This window comes from Cololabis saira, chromosome 15, assembly GCF_033807715.1.
Source record: "Cololabis saira isolate AMF1-May2022 chromosome 15, fColSai1.1, whole genome shotgun sequence".
Lineage (NCBI taxonomy): Eukaryota > Metazoa > Chordata > Actinopteri > Beloniformes > Belonidae > Cololabis > Cololabis saira.
Genome location: NC_084601.1, coordinates 186,880 through 202,235, shown reverse-complemented (window position 1 = coordinate 202,235; position 15,356 = coordinate 186,880). Strand labels below are relative to the sequence as shown.

General features: G+C 43.5%; 1 protein-coding gene across 3 annotated transcripts; it reads left to right on the top strand.

Annotated features, from left to right (window-relative positions):
• Nucleotides 1-1,346: 1,346 nt before the first annotated feature.
• Nucleotides 1,347-14,846, top strand: anp32e (acidic (leucine-rich) nuclear phosphoprotein 32 family, member E). Of its 3 annotated transcripts, none has more exons than XM_061741970.1 (7): nucleotides 1,347-1,529; nucleotides 4,420-4,569; nucleotides 6,384-6,506; nucleotides 6,587-6,749; nucleotides 6,869-6,960; nucleotides 11,118-11,157; nucleotides 11,241-14,846. In XM_061741970.1, the coding sequence occupies exons 1-7, from the start codon at nucleotides 1,476-1,478 to the stop codon at nucleotides 11,324-11,326; spliced, it is 708 nt and encodes a 235-aa protein (XP_061597954.1). In that variant the 5' UTR covers nucleotides 1,347-1,475; the 3' UTR covers nucleotides 11,327-14,846. The 3 variants fall into 3 exon arrangements, with proteins under 3 accessions (XP_061597954.1, XP_061597953.1, XP_061597952.1); XM_061741969.1 differs by having other exon boundaries at nucleotides 6,869-6,978; XM_061741968.1 differs by having other exon boundaries at nucleotides 6,869-6,996.
• The last annotated feature ends 510 nt before the right edge of the window (nucleotides 14,847-15,356 follow it).

Genomic DNA, 15,356 nt, shown 5'->3' with positions numbered 1-15,356 from the left:
ACATCCGATCTGCTACTGGCGCTTTTAGTTCCAACCAAAACATCCACAACAAATGCCAGAAACGACTCTCGGGTCATAATCAGCGCATTATGGGGGATCACCTGTGGCTCATACCGTGAAGTGTTCCTACTCACCTCTTTTCGCACCATATCATCAGTGCTTCCCACTACCCTCCCTTCAACTCGCCTCACCGCTTCTGCATAAGACACACGGTCCTGCTCCCTAACATTTTGGACTTGTCTCGCCTTTATAAAATGCCGACATCCCCGGAAAGCCGCTGCATGATCGCCACCACAATTACTGAACTTTGAAGCCTGTGCTTTACACTCCCTAACATCATGGCTATCTCCACACTTAGCACACTTGCGCTGCCCTCGACAGGAGTCAGCAACATGCCCAAATCTCTGGCACTTATAGCAGCGTAACGGTGGCCTGAAGTACTCCCTCACTTGAAAAGCCATACTTCCCAAATATATTCTTGAAGGAAGTCCTTCCTCCTCAAATACCAGCAACACAGGTGAATCCTCACTTCTTTCATCTTTTGGTTTAAACCTTATTACCTCAACCACACGCCCTCCCTTTACATTATCCAGGATTTCTTTTTCTGTCAGACCAGCACAAACTCCATATATCACTCCCTTAACTTTGTCCTTATTTCTGGGAACCAAACAGTCTACTTTAGCCACCAACTTCCTCACCTCCTTTGCACTTTCATATTGCTCCTGATTTTTGCAACAAACTCTCAGCAGCCCATTTGAAAGAATTTTAGCCTGAAACTCTGTCCCAATTTGCCCTTCCAGAGCCGAAGTCACTTTCAAAGGATTTAAAGCCCTGAAACCTCCCCCACCCTCTTTTTGGCCCTTTATTTTATATAGCACTACATACTCTTCACTCCTTGCTACCACCCTCACTTTGCTCTCTCCTGACATTTCAGGTCTTTCATTTGACGCATCCCGCTTTTGACCACCTCGATTTTTAGGATATTCCACCCTCCTCCACCCCCCTCCCTCCCTCCCCATTCCCCTCTATTGTAGCCATAGGGCTACAAAACTCTCTCTTCCCTCCCTTACTCTATATCTCAACCAAACAAGAGAAGAAAGAAAAAAAGAAAAAAAGAAGAAAAAAGTGGCCAATTTCTGATCAGAGAGGAACCACTGCTGAAAGCATTCCGCACTCAGTCAGCCGCACCGCCAAGTCAAAGTCTCTTGGGGATCTGTCTGTGTTGTTAGTGGATTAAGAAGCGATCAGTCGTGATGGACGTGACGGCGGTGCAATCGGCAGCCATGGAAACGGCTCAGCCAATCCGGTGCGTGCGGGGGCGGGGCTGTAGTGAAAGGGGCGGGGCCTGAGCTATCATGGAGGATCAGTAGGAGGACTGAGAGCAGCAGAGGAGCAGCCACCGCTCGGATCCCCGGGGCTTTCTTTATACAACTGTTCACCGCTCCTTTTCTTTCATCCGCATCACATATTCCAACATGGACATGAAAAAGAGGATCACTTTAGAGCTGCGGAACCGGAACCCGGCGGAGGTAAGCGACTCGGACTTTAATAACATGTTAATTGTTGCCTGAAATAGTCCGTAATGTGATGTGCGCCCGGAGCCCCGGGCTGGTTGCAGAGGAGGGAGACCCAAACCTTTAACGGTGCTCGGATATTCAGCTGCTAAACTGCAGATATAGATCAGCCGATCTGACCCCCTGCACCCCCACCCAGGTCGGATGGATGTGGAGCATCTTGCGGCTTTGGAGCGGTCTCCCGCCCCCTCCCGTCCTGCAGAAATCCCCTCTCACTGACAATCCAATGATCCGGTAAAAGCATCAGGTTCACGGCGGATCCCCGGTCCTCACCCCGGTCCTAACCCCGCCGAGCGGACCCGCAGTCACGGCAGCAATTACGCCAAGTTTAACTTTTAAAACACATGCCAGCGCGGTGTAAATGGTGCATATTAAACATGATTACGGGGGACGGCTGGGTGTTCGGGGGTGGGAGTGCAGGTTCGGTAACAACAACTCTTCGTCCTCCGCCAGCGAGCGGACATTTTAAGTCTCCGGCGGTTCAAACTTCGACGATTATTATCATGCAAACCGACCCCGCCTCGCCGCGGAACGGCACGGAAACTGGCTATCAAACTGGTGGTGTTTTTAGTTGTTTTTGTTCCGTGGAGGACACTGGGTCGCGCCGAGGTCGGTCACACACGGAGCAGTAAAGCCTGAATTATGGTTCTGCGTTCAATCGACGCCGAGCCTACGCCGTAAGGTACGGCGTAGCCTACGGCGTAGGGTGCGCGTCGCCGCGTACCTTACGCCGTACCTCTGCGTTGGTGCGAACGCGGAACCATAAATCAGCCTTAACGCGTTACCGATTTAGCGTTACAAGCGGATTAGCCGTCGTGCCGACTATGACTTTGATTAATTACGGCCAAGATTTCGATTCTCTGAATTGATAAATAAATAAATAATAATAAACCGTCATAAATGCTTGGTAACACTGCTGCCAGTAACGTGGTTACTAGGTAACGTGGTTACTAGGTAACGACGCTTCCACGTCTCCATAACTTAGGGGGTTTGAAGTAACCGCTGATAAAACGTTTGTTACAATTGCTTGTCCTCGAAATGTACTCAGACTGTGTTACGTGTCCCTCCTGTTGTCAGTGGTACAGTCTGCGGTTAAACATTGCAACATGGACGCCGTGAGCACATTTAAAGGAGTCTGGTTTAATTAGTGTGTCGAGCTGTGTCGTACATTTCTGTGCAGTTACATACACACAGTGCTGTTATATAACCAGCAGCCCCAGTTAAATAATAGTCCAACTTAATTCAATTCAGAAGCAGATGAAATGCTCTTGCCATGTTTTATGAATTGGGGGAAGTCGACAGATGGTACATGCAGAGAAACCTCCTCCTCCTCCTCCTCCTCCAGCACCTCCATACTGGACCAGATTACAGTGTGTTAAACCTAAACCCTGCTGGAGCTGCAGGAGCTGCAGGCTGATGCTCAAGCTCTTATGGTTACATAAGCGGAGGAAGCAAAGGAACTCTGGGAAATAAAGCAGCTACCAGTCTGAGCAAAGTCCCCCACCAGCCCGGATCTCACACCACAATACTATTTAGTTGTCTGCAGCAACAGTCACACGTTTTAGTTCAGTTATCTTGTTTCACAGCGGTCTATTATCCATAGTGTTTTGTTTTTTTCAGATCTAAACAAAAGTATAAGCTGAAGAAGAAAGCATTCAGAGAAGAGAATGATATTTCACCTTGAATTATTATCACATGCATATGAGACTGAAACTTTATTGGGTACACGTCCTCATCAATCCCCCCGGCTTAATCCCTCTGAGCAGAGGGGTTTCCTCAGCAGATCATAGTCCGCACATCCATTTGGCCCAATTTTACACCGATGCCTTTCCTGAAGCAACACCGCAAGCACAGGGAGATTATTAGGTACACCTAGTACACTTCATAAAGTGATGAGTGTATGTTCATGTTTATAACTAATGAAGTGGCCAGTGAGAAAATGTCAACAATTGCATGTAGAAATAAATGTCAGCACATGGCATGACATTGGTGTATGGTATCATTCATTGTTAAATTAAAAATGCTCCCTCCAGTTATGACTGTTAGCCAAAGTGATGCCTTGCTTCATATCCCGCCAGTTTTGGAATCACTCTTCTGGCTCAGATTAGATTTCAAAGCTTTTTTGTTTGTTATTAATGTTTAAAATATGCTGGCACCATTATGTTTGTGTGAAATTCTTTATCTTTATACCACGGTCAGAGCGCTTGGATCATCCAATCAGGTGGTCTTTGCAGTTCCCAGATCCAGTATCAATAAAGGTGAATGGACCTTTTCGGCCCTACTCTCTGGAATTAACTATAATTTTCTAATACATTTTGAATGATTTATCTGAATTATTTATATGGTTTTATTTTATCTGTAAAGCACCTTTGTCAACCTTGGTTTTTAACTACTATATAAATACATTTGACCTATGACCTTTGTTGCAGTGTATAATTGGTTTGGGAAAAAAGGTCAAATGAAAATGAAAGGGGAGGTGAGAATCTTGGATAGAAGGCATGGTTGCATTGTGTTTGTCGTCTGGCAACTACTGTGTGGAAGACATGCAGCATGGCCGGGTAACCGTGATGTACTTCAGTATGCAGCGTGGATGGAAATCAACAGTGGAGAGTTCAATACCTGGGGTGCAGAGTTGATCCTTCACACTCGCATGTCCAGGATCATCTGTTGTTTAAAAGCACCGCAGCACACCTGCTCTTTTTCTCCGCTTGTATCACCTGAAATCCTTGTGGAGAGATGCAGGAGACCAGAACAGGCTCCCGAAGCCACACCTCTAAAAACGCTAATCTGTTTTGGTGTCCTCTACTTCTTAATACAACCACTATATTTCTTTTTTTCCTCTTAGATTGTGGAGCTGGTCGTGGACAACAGTCGCTCTGCCGATGGAGAGATCGAAGGACTAACGGGAGAATTCAAAGAGCTTGAGTTCCTCAGTATGGTCAACGTGGGTCTGAGCTCCCTGACTAAGCTGCCCTCGCTGCCCAAGCTGCGTAAGGTAAGACCTGGTCACCTGCCGGGAGGGCCGGGTGTAACAGAGAACAGTAATACTAGCCCTAACACTGCTCTTATGTCTCTGTGGGGGTCAAATTATATTTCACAGCAGTCGTAAAAATACCTTTTTTAGTAAAAACAGCCTCTCATTTTTTTTTGGACCAAACAAACTTCTAATCATGAAATATTGTAGTTTTTTTTTTTCAAACTGGGAGTAAATGTAAAATGGTTAATGTTTCATATTTATTTTTAAGTGATGTTTTAAAAAAAAATCTGCTTCTCAGTTAAAAATATATATATCCCAACTTAGACTTACTGCTGGAAACCCTTATGTATTGCTTGTTTTTAGAGGCATACATTGCTTTTGTTTCATGAAATGAATACCTGACAGAAGGACACCGTTCCTTACACAATAAATAATGGACAATTGAATTTTGTTTTCTGTTACATAGAGACACACACTGGTAGGTGGTAATAATGATCCAGGTTGGAATTTTTGATTCCCCAAATTTCTCTGTGATGATTCCCTGCTAGAACGTTTCTGAACTGGAGTCAGTAGTTGACTATCTGGACTGCAGATAGTTAACTACTGACTGGACTCCAGATAGTTAACTAGTGACTGGACTGCAGATAGTTAACTATCTGGACTCCAGATAGTTAACTACTGACTAGTTAACTCCAGATGGTTAACTACTGACTGGACTCCAGATAGTTAACTACTGACTGAGCTCAGTGACGGGAAGGCTGGGTTTGTGCAGGACACCTGTTCCTCCACCAGGGGTCACTGTTGAGCTAGGACTGAACTAGGAAATGGAACTTCCGAAAGCCCAATTAAATCTTTGGTGTGCTCAGGATGTTATGGGTAGAACATGAATAATTATAATTAAATAATTAAGAATAATTATTGAACAAAGTTTGGCTGTATACACTTATAAGACTTGTCTTCCCGACTGAATGTAAAGCTGAGAAATTTTGTGTTGCAGGTAGGTTTGCATTCTTTTTTTAAATCTTACGATAATTATTATGATTTTTTTTAAAGATTTTTTTATTTACTTGAAGTTAAAATTGTACATTATACATGAGTTCATTGTGGAGTCGAACCACTCAGGCAGGAGACGCCATTTGTGATGCAAAATATGCAAATAAATACCAACGAAAGAGTTTAATGATATTAGCTGGAACAAGGAAGAGAATATCTTTATTTACATTACAACGTGTTGCGTGTGTTCATAAAGCAGAAGCACTTGCAGTAGAAAGACACTGCTCCAAAACCACCATAAAAAGGCACATTTGGTTTTCTACCTGGCCATAGGGATGTAGGTCATGGTGGTGTTTGGTGTGTTTGGAGGATAAAGACTGAGGGAATGATGTTGGCCTTTACTGGAGCAGGGACTGATGCACTTTACAAAACACACAAAAGCAGAACTTAAAACTTAAGTGTCTTCTAAATGGACAATAACCCTAAGCACATCGAAAGTTGTTGCAAAGTGGCTGAACAACAATAAAAGGAAATTCCACCAAATACGAGCCACATGTATATTAACTTCTGACACCAAATGAAATAATTATAAAACATTAAAAATATATGAAATATTCTTCTATTCTTCTAAAAAAAATGATAAAATCCCAATGTAGCACTTTAAACAACTCATTTAGGACATTGGTTCATGCAACTCAAATGGTCCTCTAAAACATTAATTTAGTTTCCTTTTTTGTTTTAAAGCTTTTATAATTTTGGATTTTAGGTGGAAATGATCCATTTGGTTGTCTTTATTTCCATTATTATCCATTCCAACCCCCGTCTCTCTGTTCCCTCAGTTTGAGCTGAGTGACAACAACCTGTCAGGGTCTCTGGAGACTCTTGCAGAAAAATGCCCGAACCTGACCTACCTCAACCTGAGCGGGAACAAGATCAAAGAGTTGAGCACCCTGGAGGCGCTGGTAAGTTTTGTCATTGTTATTTTGCACATTTCAACTGTGCCGGTAGTTATTAAACAGGAATGCACTGTTTTCTGCTGCAGCAAAACTTGAAGAACCTGCAGAGCCTGGACCTATTCAACTGTGAGATCACGTCCCTGGAGGACTACAGGGAGAGCGTGTTCGAGCTCCTTCCTCAGGTCACTTACCTGGACGGCTTCGACCAGGAGGACAACGAGGCTCCGGACTCGGAGGTCGACGACGACGGTGGGTTGTGAACGTCCGCCTGACGGAGCAGAACAAATAACCTTTTCTCACCTGTCTCAGTATCTGTGCAAAAGCTTCTGCTTGAAAACGATCACCGTCTAATTCTGGTCTGTTTGTAGATGAAGATGCTGAGGATGGGGCGGGGCCAACAGGAGTGTATGATGACGATGATGAGGAAGAGGAGGATGAAGAGGGATCAGAGGGAGGAGAGGTGGGGTTGAGCTTTCAGGTGAACCAGGGCAATCAGGTGGGCAATCCGGCGGTAGCCTGCAGGTAGATCAGCAGGTAGATCAGCAGCAGGACCCTCATCCCATTGTGCACCGGTGCTCAGCCAGGCAGAGAACAGTTCCAGAGAACAGTTCCAGAGAACAGTTCCAGAGAACAGTTCCAGAGAACAGTTCCAGAGAACAGTTCCAGAGAACAGTTCCAGAGAACAGTTCCAGAGAACAGTTCCAGAGAACAGTTCCAGAGAACAGTTCCAGAGAACAGTTCCAGAGACAGTGTGGTGCTGCTCTGCTTTCTGAGGAGCTGCTGAACAAATTCTGTCACAAGGCAGCTCAAAGCGCCCCATAGAAAGACGTTTTGGATTAGACATTGACATCTGAGGAACTCAGCAGGTCCTATATATATATATGTATATGTATATGTATATGTATATGTATATGTATATGTATATACACCGTATTTTCTGCATATAAGCCGCATCCGCTCTATTTTTTTAAAAATAATTTAAAATAGATATACAAGCCGCATCCACTCTATTTAAAAAAAAAAAAAGATATGCAAGCCGCAGATATTTATGTTGTCAGATTAGATATTTATTACATGTACAGAGCGATTTTGAACTGTAAATTATGTACATGTTTGTACCTAAATAGATCCTTTCCTAACAGTGTCTTTTAACACGGCAGCAACTTTGCTGATTAAAACGGGACAGAACCAAGAGAAAATAACCGGTATTTATCTATTTATCTGTTTGAAATCTGCTTCTACCTACTTCTATCTGCTAAAGAAGAAGTAGCGTATTTTTCTTTGCATTTATTTTGTCTTAGTTTTTTTTTTTAATACAAGATCTTTTTATTGAAATTTTCACAAAGTAAAAAAAAAAGGTGAAATGCTGAATGTCAATTACAAACATTTTGATTAGGCATGGGCATGTTGATCATAGCATACACCAGTGTACAAAATATAAAAAACAATTAAACAGTATGAAAAAATATAAAATAGTAACAAAAACAAACTACAGACCAAACTAATCCCTCCCATGTCACTGCCAGATTACTAATCACAATATGAGGTCATTCTAACATCAAAAGCCTGCACTAGGAATACAAAAGAAATATGAAGTATAGTTCACAGGGTCTGGAATGCTTCTAGAAAAGGTCCCCACACTTTCTGGAACTTATTTGATTGCTGAAGCGAGTATCTAATTTTCTCCAGTTTTAAGCAGGACATGATGTCTTCCAGCCATTGTGCACGAGTAGGAGGGAAGGGATCCTTCCACCTGAACAGAATTTCCCGACGAGCCAAAAGGGAGGCAAAAGACAAAGTGTGCCCCTGTGCAGTGGTTAACTTCCTTCCTCCCTCCATGACCCCAAACAGGGCAGTCAGTGGGTTTGGTTCTAATCTGATTTTAAGCACCAGAGAGAGAGTATGAAAGACTTCCATCCAGTACTTGTTTAGACATGGGCAGGACCAGTACATGTGGATGAGAGAGGCTTCTGCTACTTTACATCTTACACAGTATGGACTAATATCTGGGTACATGGAGGATAACTTTGCTTTGGAAATATGAGCCCTGTGTACCACTTTAAACTGAATTAAGCAGTGACGTGCGCACAGGGAGGTTGTATTAACCAGTTTAAGTATGGACTCCCAGGTATCCTCTGATAAGGGAAGCCCTAAGTCCTGCTCCCATGCTGCTTTGAGTTTATCTGTAGGGGCACTCCTAAGATCCAGCAACATGCCATAGAAAGACGAAATGAGCCCCTTTTTGAATGGGTCTGTGGCAAGAACTTTGTCAACTGTGGTCAAGCCTATCGATGCACCAGGGCTGGGTGTCTGGGAAAGAACAAAATGTCTAGCCTGAAGATACCTAAAGAAATGTGATTTTGGAAGGCTGAATTTACTACTTAACTGCTCAAAAGATGCCACGGTGCCGTCTATGAACATATCTCTAAAACCAATCATACCCCTCCTGTGCCATTCCTGGAAGGTGGGGTCCTCAAGGGATGGTTTGAAAAAGTGATTTGATGCAATGGGGCTAAGAAGAGAGAAGCTGTGAAAGCCAAAAAACTTCCTAAATTGGGCCTAAATTCTAAGAGAATGTTTAACCACTGGGTTTTTGATTGATTTAAGTGAAGGAAGTGGAAGTGAGGAGCCGAGTAGGGCAGGAATTGACAGGTCATCAGTTGGATGTAACTTCATCGCCACCCAGTCAGGGCGGTCAGCGCCGTCGCAGTAGAAGGACCAGAATGCAAGGCAGCGCAGGTTAGCAGCCCAATAATAATAACGAAAGTTTGGGAGGGCCAGACCACCTGCAGACTTTATTTTTTGAAGGTGAGTCTTGTTCAAACGTGGCCGTTTATCCCGCCATAGGTATGAAGATATAACTGAGTCAAGGGACTGAAAAAAAGAACCAGGAATAAAGAGTGGTAAGGTCTGGAAAAGGTACAAAAATTTAGGTAAAATGGTCATTTTAACTGAATTGATGCGACCCACAAGAGACATTGACAGGGGTGACCATTGTGTAAGGATTTGTTTGGTCTCATTTAACAATGAGATAAGATTCTCTTGGAGCAGGTCTTTGTGTTTCCTTGTCACAGATTGCCTAAATAGGAGAATTTGTCATTTACGATTTTAAAGGGAAAATTGGAAAGGTCTAAAGCATGCGATTCGAGATTGGTAGGGAAAAGCTCACTTTTGCTGAGATTCAGTTTATAGCCTGAGAGTTTCCCAAACTGACTGAGAAGTGACAGCGCAGGGGGTAATGAGGCCAGAGGGTGAGAGATGAAAAGCAAGAGGTCATCGGCATAAAGCGAGACCTTATGTTCCCTGCCACCTCTCCAGATACCGGACACATCCTCACAAGATCGGAGCGCTGTGGCAAGCGGCTCGATAGCCATGTCAAAAAGCATGGGACTAAGGGGGCACCCCTGACGGGTTCCACGATGCAGATTAAATGGTTTTGACCGTTGAGAGTTAGTACGCATTGAGGCTGTTGGGTACAAATAGAGAAGTTTAATCCACAGAGCAAAGTTCGGACCAAAACCAAACCTGTCCAGCACAGCAAAGAGATAATCCCATTCGACGCGGTCGAATGCTTTCTCCGCATCCAGAGAGACAACGCATTCAGGGATAGCCTCAGAGGCAGAGTAGATAATATTGAACAGTCGCCTTGTGTTGAAGTAAGACTGCCTACCTTTAATGAAGCCAGTTTGGTCTTCAGATATAATTGTGGGGAGGGCATTCTCCAGCCTATGGGCTAGGACTTTAGCTAAGATTTTAGCATCTGTGTTTAAGAGGGAGATGGGCCTGTAGGAGGCGCATTCAGTAGGATCCTTCCCTTTTTTAGCTATGAGGGTGATACAGGCCTCTGAAAAAGGAGGAGGGAGGGAACCGTGGCTGAAGGATTCTGAAAATGTTGTCTTAGTTTTGATTCTAATTCCGGTTAGAGCGCCCCCTAGTGGTGGAAGAAAAATCCACAGAATAGAAACCCTTGTATAAGCTGCATGGTTGAAAACCTATGAAAAAAGTAGCGGCTTATAGTCCAGGAAATACGGTATATATATATATGGTAAAAAGTTAAGGTGAGTTCTCTGGCTGGTTGGATGGATTGACCTCAGGTGTGACCATGTAACCATGTTGTTGACCAGATTCAGGACCAAACCGGCCGCCTCTGACACACGACCAAGTCTGATTAGGTTTAGATTATTAAATATTTCACACACGGTTGTACACAGTTGAGTACAAACTATAAAATTCTTACTAAAAGACAAAAAATAGCAATACATATTTTCATTTGAGTTTTTAAAGTAACCAATTGTAAGCTAAGATTTGTTTCCAGCTGCTAGTTGTGGCCGAGGATCACACAGCCCAGTTTTAGGTTAGGAGACTTCACAAGCAGAGGAAGTTTTATAGCATGCACTGAGTCTGATTTCTCCTTTTAAACTCTAAACTAAACAGACTGTCAGAGCCGGTGTGATGGAGCTGGTCTGGTCAGAGTGGTGTAGTGTCCATAGCTGTAGAGCTTCATTAGTGTTTCTCAATCCCAAATAGCAGCATTTGTATTCCATTTTAAAACATAACTCCTCCAGCTGAAGTGAAGCTTCTGTTTGTCTCTTTTTGTGTATCTCTCTGGCATTTCAGGAAGACTACGAGGACGAGGACGACTACGCGGAGGAGGAAGGTGAGGGCGTGTGTTACTGTCTCAGTGTTTGGGTGTCTGACCCGAGTCCAGCAGGCGCTGATCGCTCTGGTCTGTGTCTGCAGAGGAACAGGCCGGCGCTCAGGGACAGAAGAGAAAGAGAGACGTGGATGACGAAGGCGAGGAAGACGATGACGACGAGGACGACTAGTCCGGCAGCGGACCGTCGTCTGTGTGCTGCCCTATCCTGTCTCTGTCCGTCTCCGTCCTCCGGACCCAACCTCCACCAGACAGCCGTCACGGTGCTGTGTGCTGAGATAGTTGCTTTCCGTTTGTAATAGATTCACTTGTTTATTTTTAGATAATATATAAGATTTACAGAGAAAGATTTTATCTGAACTTTAACTGTTGGTTCCATCCGAAGACTCCACACGTTTCCCTTTAACAACTGGTTCAGGGTAAAATGTTCCACCTGCCCACCACGGCCGCTCCTTCACATCCTGAACACATTGAAGCGTTTTCGCCGGACAGCTCAAGTTTGGCTCTTGGCTCGTCCTCTGGCTGCTGCAACTCCCGTTCGTATAAAGCCACTCATTATGTCTTCAAGCACAGGAAACCATCCAGAAAAGGCTCATTCCTCTTTCAGAGCTTCAGAGGCGAGCTCTCTTCAGCCGGTACTAAAAGGCTTCCAGGCGTAGAACTCTGCCGGCGTCCGCAGCAGAGTCAAGATTTTCTTTTTCTCCCTCCTTTTTAGTACAGCAGAAGAAGAGGAAACATATTGATATGATATAGGACGGTAACGACACATGCATCACGCTCTCCATGTGGTTGGTGGAGACCATAAACAAACCACTAGAGTCTGCCTACAGCACAAAGACCGTCCTCTCTGTCCTGCCGGTTTGGCTGCGTCCTAAATGCATTAACTGAACAATCATGTCAGAGTCCACCTCTGTTCCTGAACTCCACAGCCCCTCAGGTGTTTTTGTTAAATAATCTTGTAAACCCACTTAAGTGTGAAAGCAGCTGCAGATTAAACAGGTTTTGTCGTGTGCGGTGCTTTTTTAAAAAAAAACCATTTGGGTGCATCCTGCGAGCTGGAAGTATTGCAGACCAGTCCCAAGAGTTTTCCACACGTACATGCCGTTCCATTCATATTCAGGTAGGACGAGGAAGTCAGAAAGAAAACATCATCATCTTAGTTGCAGACTGGCTCTGTTAATGATGTATCTGTTCCATGTAGACGACCACTAGTCATGCAGTCTCCCGTAAAGAAGCAAGAAGTCAATCACGTCCCAGATCAGTGCAAGCAGTCTGTTGGGATTGGCTGTATGGAAAGGTCTGAAGAAGCTTCCTCTACTCTTGAATAAGCCCTGATAAATCAGCACAGTCTGCTCCCTCCCTCCGTTGTGTCATGACCTTTTTATTCCTCCAAGTTCTTCTGTTTGACCTCCTTAAACAGCCGAGGCGTCCTCTTCTTCCAGAAACAGGAAGTGCTCGTATTCTCAGGAGCCTCCACCCGATGATTTTTTTCTTCTTTCTTTGAATTCCAGTGCTTGGAATGAGAATCAGCATCAGCACCAAGTCCTGATTAACACCTGCGCTGGTTCCCACTGCAGCCATATCAGTGTGTGGACTCTGGGACTGTTAACGGAGGACAGAACCGCCCCCTCAGGAGAAGCAGCCAGTCAGGGAAGTCCACCTTTTCAGTTGAGGATCTCTAGGACTCTGCTCTTCCAACTCGTGGCTGTTCTATCCGCGTGGTCCTGATGCAGCTCAGGCCCACAGAGATCCTCACCATGATACTCTTCCATTGTGTGTTTCATTTTATTCGTAGTCATTTTTTTTGTCGTTGTTGGGGGGTTAGCGGGTGGGTTGGACTTGGGTATTAGCTGTGTAGCTTTCTTTTTGTTTGGTTTTTTGATTTTTTTTTTTTTTTTTTTTGTTCTTTTTGTTTGTTTTTGGATTAATGTATCTTTTTGCGTAGTGACTGTTGGTATTTTTAGTTTAATGAAAAACCGAGTGGTTCGTCCTCAAACTGGCCGTCCCTTAAAAACGCTCAGTCCGCCGTCGCATCACAACCCAACAGTTGACCTTCCCTCGGGCCCGAGCTCGGGATGTTTCCCCCGTTTAATCACCAAGTCAGAAATATCAACGTTCTCAAGCAAAAACGAAATTTAAATGTTTAGGGTCATGTGCTTTTCTTTCTTTGATACAGCAACTACAAAGAGGAAGAAAAGAGAGAGACAAAAGCAAAACATCCAAAATAAACCAGCGGAATTCTTAAAACCTAAGAAAAAAAATATCAAAAGAAATTATTGCAAATCCCAAACTTGACTTCCCAATTTTTGAAATTTTGTATTTATATTTATAAGTCCTGTAATTCAGTTTACAATACGTTTATGTACAATATCCCCCCTTTTATACGTCTCAAATGTGTCTGAGGACACGTCCATGCATCAGGGGTTATATTTCCTCTAACAAGCCTCTTTTATCCCGGAATAAACCTTGAGATTTCCTCGGATGTTTTGCTGAGACTGACTTCACAGTCAGTGGGATGGAGGAAAGAAGAGACGATGAGCTTCAAAATATAGAGGGAGCGTTTTACTTCCTTTAGCCGAGGTTTATTAACTTGTGTAATTCAGGTTTTGCTGCTCTACTTAGGTTTCTACGGCGGATTTTAACAGTCTCCTTCTTCTACAGAAACTAGTGAGCTGCTACGTTCAGATCATCTTTTAAACACGTAGAAACACAAACATCATGAAAACACCATCAGCAGCTCTATGCACAGCCCAGACGTCTCATGACCTGCTGTAAATGTTGAGCTTTTCTCAATGTTACATTTCTGAAAACAACACACGGTTTTAAACGCACCTGTGTGCTGCTTTTAGCTGGAGATCATGTGTGATCCACCTTCAGATCCTTACTGACTTCAACTCAGGACTTGAGTCGGTTGTTGCGGAAATATTCAAAGCTGCCAGGTCCATTGGGATTTATCTAAATAAATGCTATAACAAATGTTTTTAACAGTTTTTGGCACTTTTATTGGAAATATTAAAACAACAGCCATACAACCGACGAATGTGAAGATGTGATGCATTCAAAAACTCAAACTGCTAATATTAACATAAAGGTGAGGCTTTGTTATATTTTCTACGAGTTTCTGTTTTCTAAATAGATTTTCACTTGATGTAAAGTTACAAACGTTAATGTTCGAATCAGCGTCTCTGGATCATCCCCATGAGATTTAAAATCTCTGGATCCTGGTTTTATTTGTAAAACAGTCAGTAGGTTTTATAATTATTAACGGGGTTGTAAATTGCACTCCAGATTGTTTCTCAATAGGAGGCCAGTGAAGGATCTAAAAATAAAATAAGGAGGGGGAAAAACAGGCACAGGACAGTTTTAAACAGGTGTGTTGTTTTTGGAAGTGCGAAGGGGAAATAAGCGTCTGCCAGCCCAGATAAGGTCGTGGCTGATGTCGTTTTTAAGACAATACTGTAAATAGTCTCCCAGCTCGGTTTCAGGTTGGTTTTTATTTTTCACCATTTTGAATGTGTATTTGGTTTGTTTTCTCCTGTGAGGTGATAGTAAACCCTGCCTTTGAACTTAATCCCGGCTCCTACATCAGCTCTCCATTATTCCCTCTGTGGGGAAAAACAACTGTGTTTGACTTTTTGTGATGTAACTAAAACATGTTCAGGGGTTTTTAAATAAAATATACAAAATGAGAATTAGAGTTTGATGATCTGTTCTTTTCAGGTACGATGACACGATGATGTAAAAACTCAGTGTTAACACTGCAAACTGCTCATAAACAGTAAAGATTAAGTGGCCCTGAATAAGAAGAAGCAGTTACGGATGGATCACAGATAGTAAGGATTTAGCTATTCACACGTGAAACTTTATTTTCATGTCTGCACGTCAAACCAACTAACATTCTCCAGGAAGCAGTGAGTGTTAACTAAACAGACAAAGAATTTTTTGTTCACTTAACTGCAGCTAACCTGCCTGCCTTTGGCCCGGAGAGGGGACAGGTTTCACCTGAAAGGAGGAGCTGGTACAGAGGATGGATCCATGGACACTTGGAGCAGGGTCTGTCCGCAGCCAGAAAGTATATGAGAAGGACTGTGAATGCAGCTGAACATCAGGCCTGGGTGAGCTGGGGGTAAAACATCCACTCCATCATCTGACAGGAACCACATTCATCGCTTGAACATCGTAGCGGGCGTTCTTGTTTTGGT